The sequence below is a fragment of the Nesoenas mayeri genome (genome assembly GCF_963082525.1).
Source record: "Nesoenas mayeri genome assembly, chromosome: 1".
Taxonomy (NCBI): Eukaryota; Metazoa; Chordata; class Aves; order Columbiformes; family Columbidae; genus Nesoenas; species Nesoenas mayeri.
Genome location: NC_137541.1, coordinates 45,641,759 through 45,666,158, shown reverse-complemented (window position 1 = coordinate 45,666,158; position 24,400 = coordinate 45,641,759). Strand labels below are relative to the sequence as shown.

The 24,400-nt window shown below is 37.8% G+C and overlaps 1 protein-coding gene across 5 annotated transcripts in view; it reads right to left on the bottom strand.

The window, feature by feature from the left end:
- NR2C1 (nuclear receptor subfamily 2 group C member 1) overlaps window positions 1-24,400 on the bottom strand; it is a 56,491-nt gene continuing 32,091 nt past the window's right edge. For 4 of the 5 annotated variants that reach the window (XM_080360491.1, XM_080360488.1, XM_080360489.1 and 1 more), the window contains 10 exons: window positions 23,242-23,421; window positions 20,651-20,798; window positions 20,480-20,570; window positions 18,980-19,164; window positions 14,765-14,927; window positions 13,159-13,280; window positions 9,794-9,933; window positions 8,149-8,286; window positions 4,306-4,411; window positions 3,204-3,762 (listed from right to left, as the gene is read on the bottom strand). In XM_080360491.1, the coding sequence (XP_080216617.1) occupies window positions 3,588-3,762; window positions 4,306-4,411; window positions 8,149-8,286; window positions 9,794-9,933; window positions 13,159-13,280; window positions 14,765-14,927; window positions 18,980-19,164; window positions 20,480-20,570; window positions 20,651-20,798; window positions 23,242-23,421 (1,448 nt within the window). In that variant the 3' untranslated portion in view covers window positions 3,204-3,587. Of the gene's footprint in view, window positions 55-3,203; window positions 3,763-4,305; window positions 4,412-8,148; window positions 8,287-9,793; window positions 9,934-13,158; window positions 13,281-14,764; window positions 14,928-18,979; window positions 19,165-20,479; window positions 20,571-20,650; window positions 20,799-23,241; window positions 23,422-24,400 lie in introns of those variants that run through there. The other variant, XR_013923401.1, reaches the window with a different exon arrangement.

Here is a 24,400-nt window from a genome sequence, read left to right as displayed (position 1 = left end):
CGTGCAAATAAGGAGACAATATTCTCTCACTACCCCACATGTGAAGTCTCAGACCTGAAAACAGAGGGTTTAAAAAGAAAAACACAGATGGGTTAATTTCCTCATTTGGTGACCTGGCAGAAATCCCAAAAGATTCACCAGGAAAAGAACAGTAAAGTAAGTGGGAGGGAAAAAAGTCAGCCATGGGGATTTGGATCTTCTGCTGTGTAGCAGAGGTGATGGGCATCAAAACGAACAGCAAGGACATGTTTCAAACACCTGAATTTAAACAGCCTGATGTGAAGCATGACCAACATTCTTGTGTTTTTGAGTTGACACATCCTAAAAAAATAGTCTTGACCCTGCAGTCAGTGTTAATGGCAGTCCACATGTTACTGGAGCAGGTCCACCTGCATTCAAGCAGACTAGGAACAAAGAAGCAGCAAGAACAGGGATTCAGAACAGAAATCCAGAGAAAATAAGGTTCCAGCTAAGGAAAGGTGGCTAAGTACCCATCAAAGACTACAAGAATCTTGCTAGGGCATGCAGAGATGTGGTCAGGAAGGCTAAGGCTCAGCTAGAACCGCAACTGGCGAAAGATGTGAAGAACAAGAAAGGGTTCTCCAAATATGTGAGCAGTAAGCAGAAGCACAAGGCAGACACAGCCCATTCCTACACAGGGCAGGGAAGCTCCTCACTAATAATGCTGAGAAAGGAAGGGGTCTCTGTATCTACATTGTCTTTGCTTTCACCAGTATAGCTGGACCACAGAGCACAGGATCAAGTAGCTACAACAACTCATGTCAACGCACTAGTAGTAGAGGAGGGGCTGGTCTGCAGCCTCTTGCAAGGGCTCAGCCCATGTAAATCCATTGGCCTAGAGCAAATCCACCCTAGGGTATTAAGTAGCTGACAATGGTGCAAGGCCACTGTCTACAATCTTTGAAAAGTCTTGGAGAACTCGATATAAGAAAGAAGTTTTTACACTGAGAACAATCAGTCACTGCAACAACCTCCCCAGGGACATGGTAGAGTCCCCATTACTGGAGGTTTGCAAGATGTGATCAGACAGGGTGCCAGATAATCTCATCTGGGCTCCCTTTGGATGATCTTTCAAGGTCCCTCCCAGCCTGGGCTGTTCTATGATAAAGATGAATGAGCTGAGGGATTCGATTGCTGAAGATTTATATCTGTAGAAACAATGGTCTTTTCTCAGCTGTTTCTGAAGCTGGACTGTACCACAGGAGAGGCTGAGTCACCTTGCATCTTTTGGCCAGCTGTAAACAAAGAACTGCATTTCACACCTGAGGCTCAAGCTATGGAGTAAATTATTTTTGCAAGGACCTGAGAGAGATTTGCACAATATACTGTGTTAAGGAAAACAAGCTTTTATTTCCGTCTACTATTATCTGGATTACATGAATCTGGAGAACACTGGAGTAAAACTCTTCCAAGAATATTGGAATGCCTGGGAAACCACTTCCAGACTATTCAGGAGTAACATGCTGTCAGCTTCCTTAAAAGCTTTAACGCAGGGGACTGTAGATCTCCCATGCCTGTTAGGGCCAGAAGTGGGTTAGGGTTAACACTGGGCTAGAAAGCACAGTCAGAATTTCTAAGGAGAGCAAACTGAAGGGTGATATACCTCCCATCTGCAACTTGGTCGTACGGATAGCAAGATGAGCCTCTAATCCCCGGGGGAAGAATGAGCACAGCAGATTGGCAGCAACTGTCCTTCATATTTCCATAAACCCTGTTGATGAGGTGCAGAGAAGTAGCCCTCACGCTGCTCTCCAAATTAGGAGTTTGAATCCTGCACCCTTCGAGAGGTGGAATGTGGGAAGAGCTCAGCTGCCATGGCCAGCTCCACCACTGCAGGCTGTCCTCCAGCAAGTAAGTGCCAAGCAGAGCTGGGGGGATGGCTCCATCCCATCGGAGCTCCTCAGCACTGAGTGCTTGGGTCTGTGGTGTTGGGAAGGACTGATCCTGTAGATGATGGAGGAAGGATGGTGGAGGAAGATTCAAGCAGCTCAGTCAGTGGAATTGAAAAGAACACAGGAATTCAGTGGCAGCAGCAGTTCTCTGAGTTTTTTGGCTGGTTGAGATCCTCAGGTGCTGAGAAAAACAACAGAGCTCGTGGTATAAGGTTGGCGTTGGAGCTGCTAGTGCAGGGTGGGCAAAGGCCGCCATTTAAGCTGATCTTTTGGCTAAGCAATTTCTGGTGCAACCATGTGCTTCTTGATTGGGTGAGGCTCCTCTTCATCCAATGTTGCCAGAGAAAGAGAAGGTTCAAGGTAAACAGAACTCAGACTTGATCCAAGATGTAGATAATCCTAGTGTCAGAGGTAGGATACTTCTACCTACTTTTACTAGGATACTTCTCTACTTCTAAGCAACAGATATTAAATGTGCTAGGGATGTATAACTTCCTGCTGCAAAAGGAAGCAAGAAGCAACCATATACTTGTCAGTGCGGCACATGCCTCAAGAGAGAAAAACATGTAAACCCATCTTTAGACGGAGCTATGGTGCATGATTCAGGCAACATATATGAAGTTATCTAGACCCATTTCTAATAGGGAAAGGAAAAGCAGCAGAGACCATGCTCCCACGGGGCAGGACACTGGATTTGACAAACTCAAATTTAAAAAATAATCATATGAGAGTGGTTGGAAAAGAGAAATACAGAGGCAAAGGCTAACAATAATAAAAAAGTAAACAAGTTAAGAGGCATCTAGAATGCCTCCATTGATGTGCAATGAGTATGAAAGAGGGAGGGATAGTGTGAAAAAGCTTTAACTTCAGAGATCAGAAAGGACAGGAGGATGTCACCTTTGAACGCCTGCAGCGTACACCTCCGTGTTAGTTTTTCATCGTATAAGCCAGCTGATGTCTACCAAGACATAACACCACAACACGGTGTTCCGCTGCATCCACAGCATAGTCAGTACTGACCCTTTGCTGCTTCACTTTTGGTCAACTGCATTGACATATGATCAGAATATTTTAAAAATGTGAACTTCCTCTACTTTCCCTGCACTTTTGTAATGGTGTCAAGTGTTTCATATAAGAAAAAAGTCTCTCTTCAAAACAACAGCTGAAAAACTAACTTTTGTTTTAACAGTCTTGTCTCCATGGAAACCATGGCCTTTTCAGGATGTTTGATCATGTACTTTCCATTTGATCAATGAGAAAGAACTAGTAGCAAAACACTGAAAACACAGCTCAGAGAGGAAAGTTAATTTATTTGTCTAAAACATCAAACTAAGTTGAGATACCTTAGTTCAGTCAAAGCTTCTTCAGTTTCTTCACAAGCCTGGACTTCATAAACAAATATTCCAAGTTCATCTATCTACAAAAATAGGATGGACAATTCTTGACTTTCTTCACATATCAACTTAATTTACAAGTCCTTGGAGATCAGATGAAAAATAGGAAGCGATCCTATATTCTTTAATACACTCCACCATGTTTCCCAAGTGTACTGGAAAGGAGGAATATTAGCCTTCTTGGAAAGGTGCATGGGAAGGCTTCTTGCCATCTCTTGGAGACAGGGTACGCATTTACATCACCATGACTGCCATGGTACGGAATCCTCGACTGCTACTTTTATACGGCATGACCAATTATCTGAGAGTTGTAGTCCGCTGTCTCCATTCGCAGAATGTATGGGATGATGCTGTCGATCTGAACGTTGCCGATCAGTCCTGCAAAGAACAGCTCTTCAGTGATGGCAGCGCTCATCAGCCTAAGAGCAGGCAACCGGAGGAGGAGTCTAGATAGTCTGGAAAATAAGTTGGGTAAAAAGTGTTACTTGTGGGCAGAGATGTTGGTGTTATTCACAATCATATTACCAGTAAGCGAAGAGAAAAAAATTAACAAGGGACAATACTGGTCAAAATTTGCTATATCTAGTTCATGAAAGGTTTAAATATTTTAATCCGTAGAGTATTAAATTTATGTCCAGTCATGTCTTCAGCAACACAAAAAATATGAATATGCCTGTCAATTACATGGACTCTATAATGTTTAGATTTTGAATAAATGCAAAAATATTCCAAGTAGGTGCAATTCAAAATGAAAATACTAAAAATATTTATTTTATTTTCAATATTTATTTAGTTTTGGAAATTAATAATTAATGAGTAGATAAATAATACTCATAATATGTATGAGTACTTGCATAGTATTTGAAGTGCTCCAAAGGTAATTTCTTATCTTTAAGGAGATAAAAATGTACACATATATTAGAAGAAATACTGTACAAATCAGTATCACTGATGCTCTGAAAAGAGAATCAATCAAAGAAGTGTATTATTTTACAGACCTGTAAGTATCATCTGGATATGCTTTTGTTACATAGTCTTGGAACTCCATGTAAGCCTTTTCTTGAAATTTCTCAATCTGTACCACATTTTCTAGACCTGGGTGATCTGAAAAAAACACTCAACATTATTATACCTGTTCTATATAAGATGCACCAAAATTCCTACAGATTATCCAGTTGTAAGCATACTGAAATCATTATGTGGTAGCTGCAGAAACTTCACAGTTTCAGTGGAGGACACTGCTTTACCTCCTTACATTCCTTTTCCTCTATGTTTATGTTTTACTTAGTTTTATATAAATAAAAACAGACATTTTGGAGAGTTCAGATAAAAGCAGTGCTTGCAATGTTTACATCTATCTTGATAATCGGGCTCTGTTCTCCGCGTAGCAGTAAACCAGCATTGTTTCAATACACTGACATCTATTGGAATATTATATGCACAAATAGCGTTCTTTTTCAACTGTTCAGTGCAAAATTTGCCAACGTGCTAAAACTAATTTCTAGTAGTGATTTAAACACTTGACATTTCAATCTTGCTAAAATGAAAGGATATTAACCGAACTGCAAAGTCACATTTGGAAATTATTATCCAGTAATTCTGAATACTTTACGTGGTCTGGAGTTTTTAATATCCATCTATCTCAATCTAAATATTTTACTGCCATAGTAGCATGGCAAATGCAGATTTCATTTTTCAGAAATGAGATCATAAAGGAGCTGCTAAATTATGTCAGGTAAAAGATTATTTCTAACAGTCATGCCTCCTCTCCAAATACATGGCCTTCTGTCAACAAAACCAGGAGATTTTGGTCTAGCTCTGCAGATACAGAAGCTTTCAGAACAGTTATGTGATAGATTAGACTCCCTTGAGCACATCATTTCACAGAGGAATATTTTGTCCTATGTAGTAATTCAGACATTGTGAAAGCATGAGTACAAATTTATGCAGAAGAGGTTAACAAATGCACATTTTGAAGAGTTGCCATTGATATGCAATATGCATCACTTCATGCTGCAGCTTTTAGAGCAATGCTAGAAACACAGCTAGAAGTCAGTAGCTTGAAGATCACTGCTGGTAACTAATAGCCATTAATAAGGTGCAAAGTCCTCCAGGCACTCCCTTTACACTCATCTCTTTGCCCAAGGCTGCCTTGTGACAAACAGCTGGCTTGGCACAGACGATTTTCAGCTATCTTTGAGTGTCCAGCTGTGGAAGACAGCAAATCAGCAGGGTCTGCTAAAGCAGATGTTCTCACCTTATGACTCTGCTGCATTTGCAGCCCAGCCCCAACCTGTGGCAAAGCAGTAAAATCCCTGAAATTGTAATTTCTGGGCTGTGCATCATTGCCAGAACATCACTTCTGTTCAAGGCAGTGAACATGACTTTCAGGTATATGAAAATTCCGTTACATGGCTCAAAGGATCAAGACATTGCCATTAAAGCAGCTAAAGAAAATTAATCTTAATCACGTGTCTGGATATAGTGTTTTCCCAAGACATTTTTCCTTCTACCTTTTGTGTTGTCAAATCTAATTGGAAGGAGACAAATTAATTTCAGACTAAACAAATAAGTAAATATTGCTTTGCAAGTGAAAGGTTCCTAGAGAAATATTTTCTAGTGTCCAACAGCTGATTTCTTCATACAGGCTGACAGATTCTGTTGTAAACCCTAGCAGAAGCTGTACTAGAAAAACAGGCTTGATACTTTCTTCCATCATTTTATTTCTTTCCTGGAGCAACCTGCACCAGTTCTGAGTATGGGAAAGCCACGGAAGGACTAATTAGGGGTAAAGAACACTTAAAGTAGAGTTATGTGTCCTGCAAGCATTATCTGAAGATGCAAACACCCTCTCACCCTCCACTTAAAGTCTCTGCTTCTTCCGAAATAACAGTGAAAAGTCTGGACAACTCTTCAGTTCTCAACAGAAATAAAAAAACAAAGCAAAAATTTTCAAGTGCTCTTAATATTGGAATTAAACTCATGGTGGGTACTGCTTATCAGAAAACTGAAACCATCCCTGTGCTTCAGTGGACTGTAAAAGTAACCACATGAAATCGTGCACGATTCTCCCAGTCATGAGGACTGACAGCGCCATTATGTTCTATAGTGGAAGCACTCAGGAGCTGATTTTCCTTATGATCCACAATAGAAGAATATCATTGGAATATCACAGTATCACAGTATTTTTGGGATTGGAAGGGACCTAAGAAGATCATCCAGTCCAATCCCCCTGCCAGAGCATATCCTCTGGGAATTTATAATCTTTCCTGGAGGGTTCTGACAGTACTTATACTGCCTATTACTTGAAAGAACATCTTTCATCTTAGAAGTCTTCCATGACTGCAATATCAAAAAAAAACCCCAAAAGCACAATGGAAGATCTGTGGGGTTTTGTTGTGCACTTAGATGAGTACCACGAATTCCTGCTGATGCTGGGAGATGTGGATACTCCTTGCAGATATATGTGCAAAAGATAATGTAATTATGAGGGAAACTGCAAAGCAAGAACTTCACAATTATTATTTTTTTAATATATATAAATATATGCATAAGAAAACCAGCTTAAAATTTACATTTTGGAAGTGTCCCAAGTTCCAAAAAGATTTTCTCACCTCAACTATTTTTTCTGTGAAAGGGTGAACTGCCACTGATGGAAAAATAAAGTTCTTCTCAGATCAAATAAACCTATAGAACTGACAAGAAGCAAACAGCCAGTCTTCTGTGTATCCTACACTACTGGTGGGGGGCAGGTCACTAAAGTTCAGACAGCTTTTTACAATTTGCTCTGATCCTTTCTATGGGACATTAGCATCTAAAAAAGGCAGAGCAAAGAGGATTAAGGAAGCTGTTGATGCTTTTAAAACTTTCTAATGCAAAATGGAATGACTGAAGATTTACTTTCTAAATGTGACAGTGAAAAATCCCTGGAGATACAGTAAGTACTTGAGGCTTATCCATTTTTCTTTTATCAAAAGATTTGGTTGTGGTTTTATATTAAATCTCTAAATTCTGAATGATGAATCTAAGACCTGCAGCATACTGATATAGTATCTGACTGCCTTTGGTGAAAAGCTAATTCTACAATTTTCAAAGAAAGAAAATTAATGTTGTAATTTTCTACAGTCTAAGCATATGTGCTCCATAATCTAACTACTCAGTCTCTGTCTGTCATAAACAGAGGACTCTTCTTCCATACTGCAGACTAATCTCCCAGAAGGAAAAAATAATTATTATTTCATCTTCACAGTCTAATTTATGTCCATTAACGTTACTTGGAATACATTAGACAAATACTGTTCAGAAGACAGAAATAATAATATAAGGGAATCTTTGTGGTGTTCATTCACCAGAAATGCTATATGTAATATTTACTTTCAAAATACCTATGTGAAGTGAGGTCATATGTTTCTGTAATTTTGCATATGAGAATAAATGCCCAGAGAGATAATCTTTAATACATTAAAAACCCAACTTCAATCCATCTCAGCTGGATGTGCAAGAGCAACACTGCTGAAAATGGAACTGAAGGTCCTCAGAAAAACTACCCCAGAAAGGAAAGACCTAAAGCCATAAACAAATAAATAGATAGATAGATAAATAAATAAATAAAAGATCAATGGCAGAGGCACGAATAACACGTATGTTTCCAAAGCAGCATTTAATTATTTATATTAAAAGACTAAACCTCCTTTTCCTACAGTTCTCATTCCATGCCTTCCAAGATTCCTCCACAAGTGAGGCAGGAATTCTACAGGTTAACGGCACATAATGAAACAGGCAGAAGTTATATGGAAAACAATAGCATAGATTTCAGTTTTAAATTGGGAATAATTACATACCAGGACTGAAGAGGACGATTGCTTTCAAGTATGCATATTCATATCCATCTAGGCAAAGCTTAACCATGCTGTTACAGAATTCTTGCAATTTGAAGATATGCTCCATCACTAGTTTTCCTCTGTCTGTTGGCAGCTTATCTAAGTCAACACACACATAAAATATAAAAGCCTCAAATCAACCCACATCCAGAAAATGTGGTCACACATGATTTTTAAAAATAACTACTTGTATTAGATTCAAACAGTGGTAAATCTATGCCATCTATAAACTCATATACGAGGTCTGAATAACCTTGACATTAACAATTCTGGTCTATAATGATATTTTTCTTTTTTTTTTTCTACATTGTACAATTAGGTCTCTTCCTGCCACTAAAACTTTCAATAATCAGAGGTAGACTAGAACTTGAAATGATTAAGGAAGGGCAAGACTGCTTATAAGTTACAAATACACTGCTGCTGCTGATCTGTGCTCCACACCTAAGAGGTGCCATGAGGGAGGTTAATGTACAGTTTCATGGGTTATTTTGTCAGTCAAAGACCAAGCCACTGCTGAAAAAGAAGGTGTGCTATACACCCTTCCTGATTTGCATCTAGGTCATCCTCCTCTGCTCTGCCCTGGTGAGGCCACATCTGGAGTACTGCATCCAGTTCTGGGCTCACCAGCTTAAGAAGGACAAGGAACCACTGGAGGGAGTCCAGCAGAGAGCTATGAAGATGATGAGGGGTCTGGAGCATCTTTCTTATGAGGAGAGACTGAGAGAGTTGGGTCTGTTCAGCCTGGAGAAGAGAAGGCTGAGAGGGGATCTTAATGTTTATAAATATCTCAGGGGTGGGTGTCAAGAGGATGGGACCAGACTCCTTTCAGTGGTGCCCAATTGACAGGATGATGGGCAACAGGCACAGACTGAAACACAGGAGGTTCCATCTAATATGAGGATAATCTTGTCTACTTTGAGGGTGCCAGAGCACTGGAACAGGCTGCCCAGAGAGGCTGTGGAGTCTCTGAAGACATTCAAAACCCACCTGGACACATTCCTGTGCGATCTGCTCCAGGTGAACCGGCTATGGCAGGTGGGTTGGAATAGATGATCTACAGAGGTCCCTTCCAACCCCAACCATTTTGTGATTCTGTGAATGTGGTTGGTGCAGAGCTGTTTCCCTTGAGTCAGCAATGGCTTTATACCCTTTTTGGCTTTATACCTTTTTTTAGTTTATACCCTTGACACAGAGGAATATTCACAGGACGCTTGTGTTCTTAACACTGATGCTACCTGAAATATTCCTAATTTGAGCGGACATATATATCAGCAGAACAGCAGTATACTATTAGACTTCACATAGACGCAAAATAAAAACAACCTCAGTAAATGCTAACCTATATTAAACAGAAGGGTAACTTTTTTTAAATATTTTTAAATTTGGAGTTAAGTATTAACATAGCTGGCTTTCACAAAATTGCTAAAAAATACCATTTTGTGAACTATTTTCTAGTATTATTTTGTTTCCCTATTAACCACAAAACTCTATAAACAGTACGTTTTCATTAACGAGCGAAGGGTAAGTAAAAAGCTTCCACGCAGTTCAAAACTTAAAAAACATGAAGTAATTCCCCAAGTCTGGCAATGCACAGTATATACCTTACCTTGCTGTAAACTGCCATGAAGGTGATTAACAAATGCAGTTAAGATAGTTGCCACATTCATAACTTGGGAACACTGTGCAAGACCAAGCGTAAAAAGTTCGTTCCAGCAGGCTTTTACTAATGATATGCTGTTATCCTGTCTATTAAAAAATACAATAATTTCAGTTAATAAAACCAGCCATTTGCATTCATGCAGTTTTTTTAATTTGAAGAACACTTTGTAAAACATTCATCTAATTTAACGTTGCAATCAGAACCAAAATGAAGCCCTGCATCTACAATGTTTTTATTTGCATGCTAGGTTTAAACTACCTGTTTTAAAATGACTTTTGTATAGAAGCAATTTTTGTTTTAATGATCTAAAAGGAGATGACTTCTATCACAAAAGCATGGTGAAGTTACAGTAAATGTCAGCTGTCTGGGTGTATTCCCTCATGCTCGTTTTTTTAGGAGTCACAGTAATTTTTGAATAACATTTACATGCATGGGCAAAAAAAACCACCTCATTGTTGCTGTACTGTGAACGTAGAACAGGCTCAAAGGTCCCTTTTAATATTTTTCACTTGAAATCTGGCAGCTTGGTCTAATTTCTTCATTAAAAATACATGTGAAATGGAACATGAGCAACCAAGTTCCTGAGCTTCCTGACTGCTATTTTTTGTATCCCTGTCATGTCTGGAATAAGGTTTGAAATACCGACTTCAAAGTATAAATAGAAGTAATGAGGATTTGTTTGCTGTAAGAATTAGTCCTTAAGTTTCATGGGTAGTGAGTATTTTTTTTCAAATGCTGAAGCTTAAAATTAGGTATATAAATCCATATTCAGGGACTTCCATATTAGTAACCTAATGTTCAGTATTGCCAAGCATCTCTAACTTGTAGAGCTTAATGAGCTCAGTACCTTAAAAAGGAAATCCTACCAGTGAGGAGTCAAATTCAGATACCACGTTTCAACAGTTTTAGCCAGTAAATATAAATAATGAAAATTTAAAAGAAGCACAAGACCTATCAAAGAAGAAAAGCATATTAAAGCTAGGATATTAACTACAAAAATACAATGGAATGGATTTTTGCAAGAACGTTGATATAATCTTCAAGAACATCTCTGAGTATTTATTGCAATACTGATCTGCCAAATGACAGTTAATGTAGACTTGTCCGGTACTGGATTACACAGAGTTTACCTCAGGCAGTATTTTTTAGTATGAACCAGTTCTTGTTGTGGTAGGCACGATACTGTACATGTGGGTTCTACACATATTTGTGACAACCCCATTCATCTCCTCTCAAAGGGACGACGGTGAGGAACAGTGAAAATATGGTGTACTGGCTGCTCAGCTGGTATATGTAGATAAATGTACCATCTAGAGCATGTAATTTTAGGACTGTATAAATACAGGAATAGTTACATCTATACATCTATTACATTTGGCCCTTTGAAGGCAACCGCGAGGCTGATGTGACCCCCACTGAAAAGGAGTTCGACACCCCTGCTCTAGAGCAGCTTTATAGCTCATCAAACTTAGACCAGAACCAGCTGATCAAACTTAAGTAGCCTCAAAAAACTGCGTGGCTATAACCAGCCTGATGAAGGTTTCAGCAGGAATCTCTCTCGCCTACAAAGTTCCTCACCTGGGAAGGTGAACGAAGAGATAAGTTGGTGCCATTAACTATATCATGCCAAAGCCAACACATTGCCTGAGGAGGGAACCACCTGGGTACAGTTATTTCTCTTCCCCATAAAACCACTACGATGGCTTTGTTTTGGCTCATCAGCTCCTCTCTACTACTACTACCATGTATTTCTCTTTGTTTAAAAAGTGAAACGAGTCACCCTTCTAAAAGTCAAAATCATAGCACAAAATGTGCTCAGACTAAAACAGCTGCATTAATTTCAAATAAATCTCTACTTGAAAAAAAGTTACTATTTTAAGCTCTTCAAAAGGAAACCTGTATATTTGTATTAAATGGTCTTTAAATATACTGTTGCCCATGATGCTAGTACAGGTGAATATTAACACTATTTAGACAGCCTACTCCTTCCTTTTTTTATTCAAACAGGAAAATATTGTGGGAAGTAACATATTTTAAAAATATGCGGATTATCTGTAAGCATTTCTTGTTATATCTTTTCAGAGAGACAGGTATTCTGTACAATATTTTACTTTTAAAAAGCAATTCCCATTTGTTGTTAAAACACTAATTTGCAATGTCTCTCTGTTACAAAAATCTTTGAAAAATGTGTAATGGTATATTGTACTATGTTAATTTGCTACCTATTTTGAAATTCTGCAGGGCAACAATTTCTACTAAAATAAAACATCTTATTTACCTGAGTTTTTTACCCTTGAAATTGTTTAACTTTCTAGAATTTTAATTTTTCCTTCTCAAAAACACAGGCTTCAATTACACACAATATAGTATCTTCCCTTAAACAATGTAGAATAATTTCACTTATACATCTGAGTAAACACGAATGGTAATCACAGATCATCCTGCTTTTGATAGCCTTCCTGGAAAAGGGGAAAATCGCTCACTTTAAAGAGGAATTCTCTTTGCTGCCAAAGTCAGATGCTGTTTTGATACTGAATTAAAGAAAAACACTGTAGATGAGAACAGACAAACATGATTTATACTCCACTTGTGTCAGAACTCATACAGTATCTTTATTTGTTTGATGTTGTCTTCAAAACATTCCTTCTGAAAAGAACAGAAATAACTTTTCCCCATGCTCTTTTGAGATGTTTTCTCATGATAGTTGGCATGGTACTACTACATTTAGATTAAGAATTTTAAGTGATACACTGAATTCTGCTGGAAAAGCAGGATGTTACACAAACTGGAAAAAGAATAGTAAGAATTACTTTCTGGTTACAGCAACCCTTTCTTTTTGGATAATCCTCTGAAATTAAACAACTTCATCCTGAATGCTTGCTGAATCTAGCTAACCATTTTCTTCCCACAGGTTACTAAAGGCAACATTATTACGACTAATTGATCTATAAAGATAACAGTATTTGGGGAGAGGAGCTTCCTTATGGTGACTGCCTGATAAGCATCTTAGTTTGGGATGTAGCTATTAAAAAATGATAGGAAGTCCCATTTACTAAAAATTGAGTAAAGAAGTAGCGGTGTGTAGGCATTTGATTGTTACATATCTTACTCCTTTTTCCTTCAAAACGCAACCAACGTACCTGAGTTGGATTGAAGTTGGGAGCAGTTTTGATTCAGAAAATTCACCTTCATGATGATCCACAAAAAATGGTTTTAGTAAGTAGATTTGTATTTTAAATGTCCCTGAATAAGACAGTGAAAATAAACAGTGCGTTTTCACAACATAAGTGAACAGGTAATTGAACACTTACCCTAAAGCTTGAAAAGATGGAATGGAACGTGCCCAGTGCATGGACAAGAAAAGCAACCTGGAGGCAGACTCGCAGATATAGTGAACGTTCAGATATTCAGGCATAGGAGAAGGCATGGTGAGCTGGAAATCAAAAAAGAAAGAAAAGAAGTTCAAGTCAGTTATTTTACTTTCTTCATTAAAAAACATGGTAAGAAAAGAATCAGTCTTGGAGCTCCTTGTAAGTGAGAAAGTAAAGTTTTTTAAATAAACATGAGATTTTCCTGAAATAAAACGGAAAGACTGCCTTTTTCTTTATTAGCCACACTGTTATGCCCTATATTAACTACAAAGCAACAAAAAAAGGCAAAAATTCTGAATCTTTACCTTAGATAAATATTCATGTTTGGGACACCTGGAGATGGAAAATCCCAAATAACACTCAACTTTTGAAACACATTCAAAGAATAAAAGTTTTAGAAGAATCATTTGAATTAGAATGAGGTTGCTCACATTTCTATCTAGTTAAATACATAACAAATACAAATGCAGAGGCATCATTACTTTCTAAAGCTTCTCCCAGAGGAGCAGGGTAAGTGCCCTGAAAAATTAGAGCAGTTACCACAATTCCTGGGGAGTGTGTGTGTGGATGGGAATTCTATTTCACAAAACATCTTTTTTTTGGTACTTTTAATTAATATTTTACAAATAAATGCATCAAAAATCTTCTCATGTATAAAATAACTAATATCCGGCTGCTCCCAAGTGCTAAAACGATAATCAATATGTATCAGAAAGGACTAGCTCTGCCTTTCTCAGCGTGCATTGAGTAAAATCAGTGGCGTTACTGGCATATGTGAAGAAAGTGGGATTTGACCCCATACTGCTAATTATAGCGTTGTAATTTTATCTTCAGAAATTAATACTTCATAATATAATGGTTTGGCTAACATAATTTAAAAAAAAATACTGACATTTGCATTAGTCATATGTTTATTTGAGTGATGAGAATGTGCTGATGAGAGGGGCAAAGTTTAATAAAATGCCTGGTATTTAAGAACTTTTCAGATGAGCAAGCTTTTTGATTTGTCCAAGAATAATAAGATGAAAAAAATGGATAGAAAACCTTCTGCAGGCTCGTAAAACGAAAAATAAAGCCAGTAAATATATGGCTCATGAACAAAGAAACCATATTTTCCCTTAATGATTAAAATCAATTAATACCAGACTCAAATAAGGTATATACACAAAGAAGAAACTGATAAATACACTTCAGTCTCAAAATCCAGCTGCGGATTGCACGAGATCCACCTGTTAACAAGTGAGAATGTGGATGCTGATCCTCTGCTTTGTGTGACTCTTGTCTATCTAAACCCTTTTGCATGGATTACCCAGTATTTTTAAGGTAAGAAGCTACAAACTAAACAGTGCAGCTAAACTGCCAAACAGAACTGTACATTCCTAAAAAAACAGTTAACCTGTGAACAAAAGCCGTGCATTCAGTAGAAATGAATGCCAATACCTAACAAATAGTCACTCTTTAAGAAACTCAAAATAAGATTTAATCAGATCATTATTTTATATTATGTTAAAATGGTTATCGTCAACAGTAAAAAGGTATTAAGTACCCGGAATGCTACATGTGCATCACTGAGTAGTGGTCCCTCTATTTCAACAACGTTCATGCTTGTTTCTCCACCGATGAGCTGTACACCGGCTTCAATACTGTCAGAGTTCTGGCACGCTGCGCTCTCTCCTGGATTTAATGCTTTTGCAAGTGTGTCAAATGCCCTGGAAGATCACAACAAAAACAAACAAACAAGAAAATTAAGAGACCATTTCCATTTAGGAGGACCCTGCACATCTGAAATCTGTATTTTAGATGTCTGGTTCAAAGAACCAGATTTGGAAAACAGAAGTCAGGAGTATGCTTTTCCTGCCACTCCACCAAACAGAATCCCTGAAAAACCCAACTTGCAGTGGCTCTGAAACAAAAATTAGCAGCAGATTCTCACTAGTTGCCATCAAATTCACAGTTTTGACATCTTGGTTGTGCTGCTGAATCACAGTTTGCTTTTCAAGATCAAGTGATTTCAAGTGGTGTTTACTGAGGGTGCTGCCATGAACATTTTGAGAACAGGATCATCACAATGCTGTTAAAGCAACTTAATGCACATGGAAATTGTACAGGCTTTTGCTGCTATGAAGAACAAATTGAACAAGTTCCCTTTCCTTTCCTTTCCTTTCCTTTCCTTTCCTTTCCTTTCCTTTCCTTTCCTTTCCTTTCCTTTTTTAACTAATGAGTTGTGTTTAGGTTATTCAGCCTAATTTGAAGACTTTTCTCAAATATGTAAAAGAAAGCACTCTCATGCTTTTAGTACCATCCTTAGTATCCCTTGATGTGAGGCAGTGACTTGTGAAGACCAAGTCACACGCACAAACGTTACAGGGGAGATGCCAGGAAGAGCACAGATATATTATTCATTATTTTGCCACTTGATAACAGATCCAGTGTTTTTCTGTTCACGAATACACCTGAGAACCAAAACTAATATATCTTCAATGAAAAATATACAGATTTGATTGCTGCCTACAGATAGGTAACATATTGTGAGAGCAGTAGCCTTTGTATACAGTGTTGTGTGAAAAACTTATACACAAAGATCTGAAAACCTTACAAAAGCTGATTAACAGCCTGTATGTAGAACTGATTCTCAATTTATAGAGACATGTTTTTTACCACAGAATCTAAAATCACTGATTTAATGCCAAAGTCTGGAGTGGAATTTTGCCACCTTCTCCTACCCCACACTCTCTATTTATCTAAATTCATTAACGTGCTAAAAAAAAAATCTAAATGATTACTATGTTTGACATAACCACGTACAACCAAATAAAACACCGCAATAAAAGAGCTGCTGACACTGACTTGGGCTTCAGGTGGTAAATAAACTAGTTTTTGGCCCTACATTAGCCTGCATACCTTGATGTGTCTACACAAGGGTGACAGGGACATGCACAAGTGGACTAAACAGATGTAAGTGGACTACACATATAGCTGGGACATTTTCTGTCTCTGGTATACGGAAAGTAGGTGTAAAGGGAATGCATTAATGGGTAAGCTCTAGAAGGTATATTATTGGACTCTTGCTTGGAGATGTGAGTTTCAGGCCCTGCATGGCTCACTCTTGGCAGCCTTAGGGAGAATATGCAAACCCAGCAGCTTGGTGGTAGATGCTTCTTAGGAAAAATAAGAGCCTCTGCAGGGCTCTTCATGTAGCAGGGACAGAAATGTAAGAGAGGAACAAGATATCTCCTTTCCCCAAGAGGTAAATGTCACATGCACCTGCCACATCCCTGTGTTGAGTCTAGCATAGGCTGGAGAGTCCTTTTTAAATAGGGTGGGCAGGTACACTGGTCAACTGTGTCTGCCCACTGGACTTTGTTTCCAACTTATTCTGGAATGTTTGCTTTCAAAGAAATCTTCTCCTTTGGATCTCATAAACTGGCAGTAGTAAGACAGCAGATGTCAACAGACACGTTGCATCCTCGTGGCTCAGCATTCTGAGTCCTTTCCAAACATGAAGCCCCAACATGAGCATTGATTGTGAGGTAAAACACTAAGAAAAAGAGGATCTAGAAAAAAACTTGCCTAAAAGCTACAAAAACTTGGCCCATAAAGTGAGAAAAAAAAGATATAATCAACATTAAAATATTAATATCCTTTGCTAGAAACAACTTTGGTTCTCTTTTTGTCAGGCCCAGTCACTAACAGATACATAGGACTGCTGATAAACTAAAAATGAACATAGATAATGAAGTAATTAGAGAACAAGGCATATAACATTACAATATAAAAGCAGTGGAATGCTAGCAGCAACGTTGTACGCTAAATTTGTGTCAGCAAAAGTGAAAGTGTAACTAGGGTGGCTGCAAGCAATAGAATATAATAAAATATATGAAAAACATGGATGGATAAAACGTGCTTCCTGAAATCCTTTAAACTCCTTTTTCTCAGTAAAAATCTGTGCCTGTTCCATCAAGCTGGCATAAGGCCTGGCAAGGAAATCAAAGATTTAAATTAAAATTTTAGTTTCTGCTTGCATAGCAACTTCCCCTTCACATGAATATTTAACTTGAACCCCCTCACTGGAAGTCAATTAGGTAAACTCATAGACAAGAGTACATGTTCAGCTGAGTCAGGGCTCTTTCCAGCTCCTTGGCTGAAAGAACGTGGTGCCTCATCATAGTCACATTCTGAAAACTGAACAGAAACAGTGAAGTTGGCAAAAGTAAGCATCTGAAAGCGCCAGGAAATAAAGAAATGAAAAATGATTGTGAAACCTTATTACTACGTCTTTTTGAACAGCCGTAGTGTTGAAGGAAGTTTATCAGCACAATACAACAATACTATTTACACAGCATGTTCTTATATTCTCTACCTAAGAGGACAGAGCAAAGGCCTGAATCAGCACCTATATAAAGTCACGTTGACTTTCCAAGCAGCATATAAAGAAAGGAACTGAACAAATGCATCCTGCTTGCAATTAAACCAAGCAGTAGAGTCTATAGGGGAAGTTGTGTATTTCAGTCAGTACAAACTACTTCACTATACCCCAATCTTTTTTTGATTTCTGGATTTATTCCAGATACCCATTTTCAGAACAGTATGTACAATGTACATGGTATGTAAAGGAATATTGCTGGGACAGCTGTCAGAAACCTGCATGAGATGACAATCAAAAATAATACAATTGTGATAGATGGAATAACAGTACGTATACACAGAACATCTACACATGTGCTCACAGAATATCTACACATGTGCTCACCAAAACGGCTCAGTTAAAACCAGTGCAAAACACAAGCTTGGAAAATATTCATTGTATGTATTTGTACTGATGGTGAGAATTCTGTGAGCTGTCCTGTGCAGGAAGAAAATGCTTTTTAAGCTTTTAAGGTGATTAATAGCTACAGGCATTAAACTACTTACACAGATGAGACCTCTACGAAACAGTTTTCCAGGATGATACGAAGTACTAAGACTACACAAGGTGTTCCAGACCCAATTTCAAAGCAAAGTGATTTCAAATTTGGTCTGTATTTCTGAAACACTCTGTACTACACACACATTATTAAGACCAACCAAAAGGTAAGAAAATCAGCTGCAAGATTTACATTGAAATTAATTTCAAGTACAAGCAACTGGAAGTATTTATTTCTCATAGGGAACTTCCCCATGGTTTCACTTGGAAAAATCTTACAAGACTTATCTACTACTATGGCTCAAGTTGCACCAGGGAAGGTTCAGATTGGATATTATGAAAGATTTCTTCAAGGAAAGGGTTGTCAGACACTGGAACAGGCTGCCCAGGGAAGTGGTGGAGTCACCATCCCTGGAGAGGTTTAAAAGATGCGTAGATGAGGTTCTTAGGGACATGGTTTAGTGCCAGAGTTATTTTAGGGTTGAACTTGGTGATCTTTAGGAAGGGTAACAGAACACTGGAACAGGCTGCCCAGGGAGGTTGTGGAGTCTCCTTCTCTGGAGACATTCAAAACCCACCTGGACGCCTTCCTGTGTAACCTCACCTAGGCGTTCCTGCTCCAGCAGGAGGATTGGACTAGATGATCTTTTGAGGTCCCTTCCAATCCCAAACATACTGTGATACTGTGATCTTGAGTGTCTCTTCCAACCAAAATTATTCTATGATTCTATGAGCTCAGGCTTCTATTACTCCTATTTTTAATGCAGACAAATTACCTACACTGTAATGATTTAATTAATGATCTGAATTGACAGACACCTCAAAAAGAATAAGATTTTCAAGTGTAACACGCCTTACCTTGTAACATCACTGCCAGCTTGCTCTTCTTGCTGGAGTTCAGATAATGATGTATCTCCATTACTTAAACTTTCAATCATAGACAGCTCTGTACTGCTTTGTGACATGTCCTTGCATTTACTGAGATTTGCTAGTGAAGTCACCACATTTGCCAGCGTACTTAAATCTCCTTGACATGCTTCAACCTAAGGGAAAAGTATAGCTTTTATTTCTCTCATATTGGCAGCAGTTAACTTGCAATAGAAGAATCTAATTTTTACATAAATGAAGAATTGAGTGTGTGAATAGACCCGTAAGAAAATTATTGTTTTCAGTAAACGGGCAATCATAATGCAGCCATTAGACACTGCACTGCTTCTAAAATAGGAAATACTTAGACATTTACAAGTAATAGTTATCTGTTTCTTTCAGAAAGAGCACTACGGATGGTAAGCAAGTGCAGAAAGAGAATTTATTATCTCCACTCACTAGTCAAACAGTTACTGGGACTATGAGACTGTACTCAATTATATTTTTAGCATCTTCCTTCCTTTCTCATGTAAATGAGTCACAAACAATAGGGTAGGAGAATGTTTGAAAAGAAGGAATGGCTAAAACATCACCTTTAAGCAAGCAAAAAAAAAAACCCCAACTGCTGCAGCCTTTTTGGGTTTTATGTCTTTATTTGACTGCAGGGGAACAACGTGATTCAGTAGCGACCAGCAACTCAGAGATGCAGTAACTCTTGTTTTCCACCCTGCCCCATAATAAAAAGAAATAAAGCGCATGATTACAGACAAGTATGCTACTACTGCTAACAGCAGCATGCTACATGTCATTTAGTTTGTGTTGTCATATTCTACAGATAGAGCCAGAAACGTGAAATTGAATAAACAACTTTTGATGGGCCCTTTGCCATAGGAGCAAGTGAGGCAAAATGCATGAAAACTGTATGAGGTAATTTAATATCAGCTAGAAAAATAGAAAAGCTTCCTACTGTGCATGTGTAGGGAGGTTATCACATGGCTTGAGTGGATCAATAAATATAACAAAATTGAAACAAAGGAAAAACCAGCTCAGAAATAAGACTGTTGCTGAGATAGCTCTTTTTGGCTTTGCAAAAAAAAATAGTGATTCAGGGGAAAAAACCTAACAGTATTTATAAAATGCACTGTGATAACGTCATGTGAGGTTTTGCAAGCACCTCATTCTGTTGGTAAAAAAGCAATACCAAAGTGTCAGGATTGCCCAACACAAAGAAAAATAAGGCAGCCCTTAAAGCTCCCTGAGAAAGGGGAGGAAGGCATTTGCTTTCAGGAGTTTTTAGCTTTTTTTACTATGCAAGGCTAAAAGCATTCATGTGAAGAGAAAGCATTTGCAACACTGGGTAATAATGTAAAGGAGTGTTTTAAAAATGAATTTAAGAAAACAGAGGTACAACAAACCAGAACAACCTTCCCTCCGTACATACACAATCACAGCATTAACTCCACTTAACACATCAGTCACATCATCATATACCTTATCTGGAGTCATCAGGACAGTGGGTTCACTTTTTATTGCAGACTGATGAATGTTAACAAACATTCCCGATTCTAGAAGACCTGTTGATCTGACACAAAACAGCACATATTTTAATTTTGAGGTGCTTTCAGAAAACAGAGAGAGCTGCTTCTAAGAAGAATTATGTACCTTGCTGTTTCATTGTCTGTTACAAAAGTTGGAGTTGCAGCTAAGGGACTACGAAGATCTTTCCGGATGTAGATCTTCTCTGTAGAAGCTGCACAGTTCGAAGACTTTTCTCTTGACACTTCAATAGGTTTCCTCTCACACTGCACAGCTAATAAAACAATACACGACTATTAGGTCACATCCCAAATTACACACCAAAATATATGTTTTTTTATCTTTTTATTTAATCTGCAGTTTTAATAATGATTCTGAATATCTGCAGAAGTGATAACTAAAAAAAAAGCCATAAACAATAAGCTAACAACTTTGGTAAAAAACAACACACCCACTGATTCGTTCTTAATGAAATGATGCAGTAGTCAAAGTCTGAGGCCAAACATCTAGACAATTAATAGCTTTTCAAGCTACAATTAGGGGAGAAATCCCTTTACACTTTAATTTGGATCTTTACTTGGAAGTTTACAGCTTCTCCTTCTCAAATTCACTAGCCCACACTGTCAGTTCATACCTAAAGGACTCACGGTACCTTTTCTATCGACTGTGGGTCCGAGTTGAACCCACCCAACTTTATGCACATAAAGAAGCTTCCCAAGTTAGAAGCTTAGATAATACAGGGGGAAGGTAACATTCACAAAGTTAAGTGCAGACCATTTAAGATCTGAGCAACACCCCAAATCACTGACTTGTAGAGAACAAGAAGATTTTGAATTTGAATAGCTTAGTGGAACTAGGTGGAATGAATCTGGGCTTTAGCTTACAGATACATCACCTTGCTTTGGATGGATCAGAGAACTTTAAAACAAAATTTACAGTGTTATACCCTACAGGGAACTCTTCAGTGCTACAGAATAAAGCCAAGAGAAATCAGTTTACAGTTTGATTTTACAAGTTTAAAAGGAAAATGTAATTTCTGGAAAAAATAACAGAACAATAACATGACATTCTTACTGTTAAACTTAATAAAAGGTATTTACGAAGTACAAATCTTTAAAAAATATCCAGTCATTTGTTCTTCCAGTATTTTAAAATGGTGCAAGTCATTTTATAGATTGGAATAAGATACTGGAAGAGATTCACAAAACAGGCCCCTATGTAATTTAAAATACGCATCAATTCACCAGCCTGACAAGCACTGGCTACTGGCCAGCAGAGCCTCTTCAATGTTGTACTGCACATAGAAATTGTTTTAGCCTATAAAGAGAATATTGAATGTTCATTATTTTAAAATAAAAAGACAAACAGGAAAAAAATATATTCAATTATGCAGTTTTGGAAAATGTGTAACTAAAGAAAAAAATGGAAAAAGGCTTCAAGCTAGTAGTAGACAATGAGGTTATTCAAATTTTCGCATTGTAAGTATCATAAAACCAACCATCATAATATCACCAAGGACTGACAATGCCATTACAGCTAGCTTGTAATCCACATACGGTGCTTTGAAAGGGTGTGAGATGGAGGCAAAAGTCTTTTTCTTCCTTTGCTAACTCTATGCTATCTAGTTGGAGCTTGGGAGTTTGCTGAAAAAGTGCAAAGACTTCTTTAAGGGATCAGTAACCCCACTGAGGGAGATACAGTGTGAGAGAGTGCTGAGTTTTCTTTCCTCTCTTCTGATCAGTCCTTTTCTTGCCTTCTGAACCCCAGTGATTTTATTAATTTTGAAAAGCCTTTTGTATAGGGGCAAAGTACTGCCAGCTGAACTGGAGGGTAAAGGGGTAAAGATCCCTTTTCACCCTCCGCCTCAGCTTCTCCTCCCTTTCTGAATTATTTTCCTCTGTGCTGGAAAAGCGTTACTGGCTCCTGCTGACAGAAGCAGGGCTGTAAGGAGGTGAATGTCCACAGGGGTTCAAGAGGGTCAGCAAAACAGAGTTGGACAGCAGAGAGCAGAGCACAAGGCTAATATTGTGTGTACGGCAACAGCCTGGCAGTATTTGGGCTGAATAATTCAGGCATTGCTTGATTTTCTAAGTATTTAGTATTCTGACCCTGCTGTGGTATTGCAATATCACTACATCCAATGCTGGGAAACCACAGAGTTACAGAATGTGAGGGATTGGAAGGGACCTCGAAAGATCATCTAGTCCATCCCCCTGCCCAAGCAGGAATCTAAAAAGGAACTTGAAATCTGCAGGAATCGTAAGAACTGAACTTTAGATCACTGTGGATCTCTGACTTGTGAATAACTGCAGAGCTTTGCCATGAGTGGTCAGCAATTGGCAGTAATCTTAGTTATGGAAAAGTGACAAGAAGGTAGAAGGATTCAAAACACTCAGTAGCTTCATTTACACATAGAAAAATTGACTGTATATATAAAAACCAAACATGGATGCATGCTGAACATTTGCCACCTAGGAATAACAATTCACTTGTACCACATGCAATGTGTTTATTAAAAATGTCAAGCAATATGTATGCTTGAAAACATTTCAGAGCTCTGATGCACCAAACCTGTACAATTCTTTAAAGGAAAAAGATGCAATGATTTAAAAATATAAAATCAAGATACCAATTTGTATTAATATAAAGCACATCTTTCATAGCACAAACTTTAACATAACTGCCAGCTAAAATAATTTACACTTATTTGGACTTACAATCTTGTTTCATCCCAAATGCGATGCATCTCTGCAGCCTACAGTACTGACATCGATTCCGGTGGTGTTTGTTAATCACACAGTCTTTCGTTCCTCGGCATGAATAAACTAAATTCTTCCGTATACTCCTTTTAAAGAATCCTTTGCATCCCTCACAAGTTACTGCTCCATAGTGACGCCCTAGTTACAGAAGAACGTAAATCACAAAGTTAATTGTACATTGTAGTTTGTTTTTAGAGTTTATATTTATTGAAAACAAAATATTTGTTATTTTATCCAGAAAAAATAATACTTCCCCCCCTATAAGTTACAGATCTTAAAATATATCGTGGCTTTGACATTTCTAATCTAAAGCACTGAAACAGGACAAACTTTACAAACAGGTAAATAATAAAGTCGCTTATTAAATTCCTGCTGTTGACAGCAGTGTTAAAAAAAGCTAAGAAAACAGGTTAGCAAGAACACACAAGAAACTCTCCTGATTAATACATTATTTAGCAATTAAAAAAAAAAGTTCCTATAGCCAAACTCATTACAAATGCAGATATTGAAACTGTATGCAGTAAATCCAATGGAACCATGGTAAGTGCAAATATGGCATTTGACAGCAGCAGGTAAGCACCTCAAAGCTCTACATTCACCTCCCAGTTTCCTAAAAGTTGTTTCAGTAAACAAAGTAATCTAAAGTAGTTACATAATGTAAAAAATAAAATCAGTTCTTCTGTGAATTTTCTAAAAAATACTACTAACATAAAAATTTCCAGGACATACTACAGAAGAAAGTTAAAAAATTACTTTTATAGAAGTACATTGTTTTGATTCTGCTTTAACAAAAACCACAAATATTACTAAAAGGTACTGGGTTAGATAAGGAATGCTTGGCAATTCCAACAATTTTAATCCTATGATTCTAAAGAAAAAAACCCACAATTCTAAAACTGAAGATCACTGACAAACACTTTAAATACATACTGCAGAGGCACCGAAGCCGCTCTCTGAACTAAGTAGGCCATATTACAGAAATAAATCTGAAATATGAACTAATTTAAGGGCAACATATTTTTAGATTCTATCCTCACTCCTCAAAACCTTTTTTTTTAGATACATCAATCTCGTCTGCCTGAAGCTTCTAGAGATTCAGATATGTTTTCTAGACTCC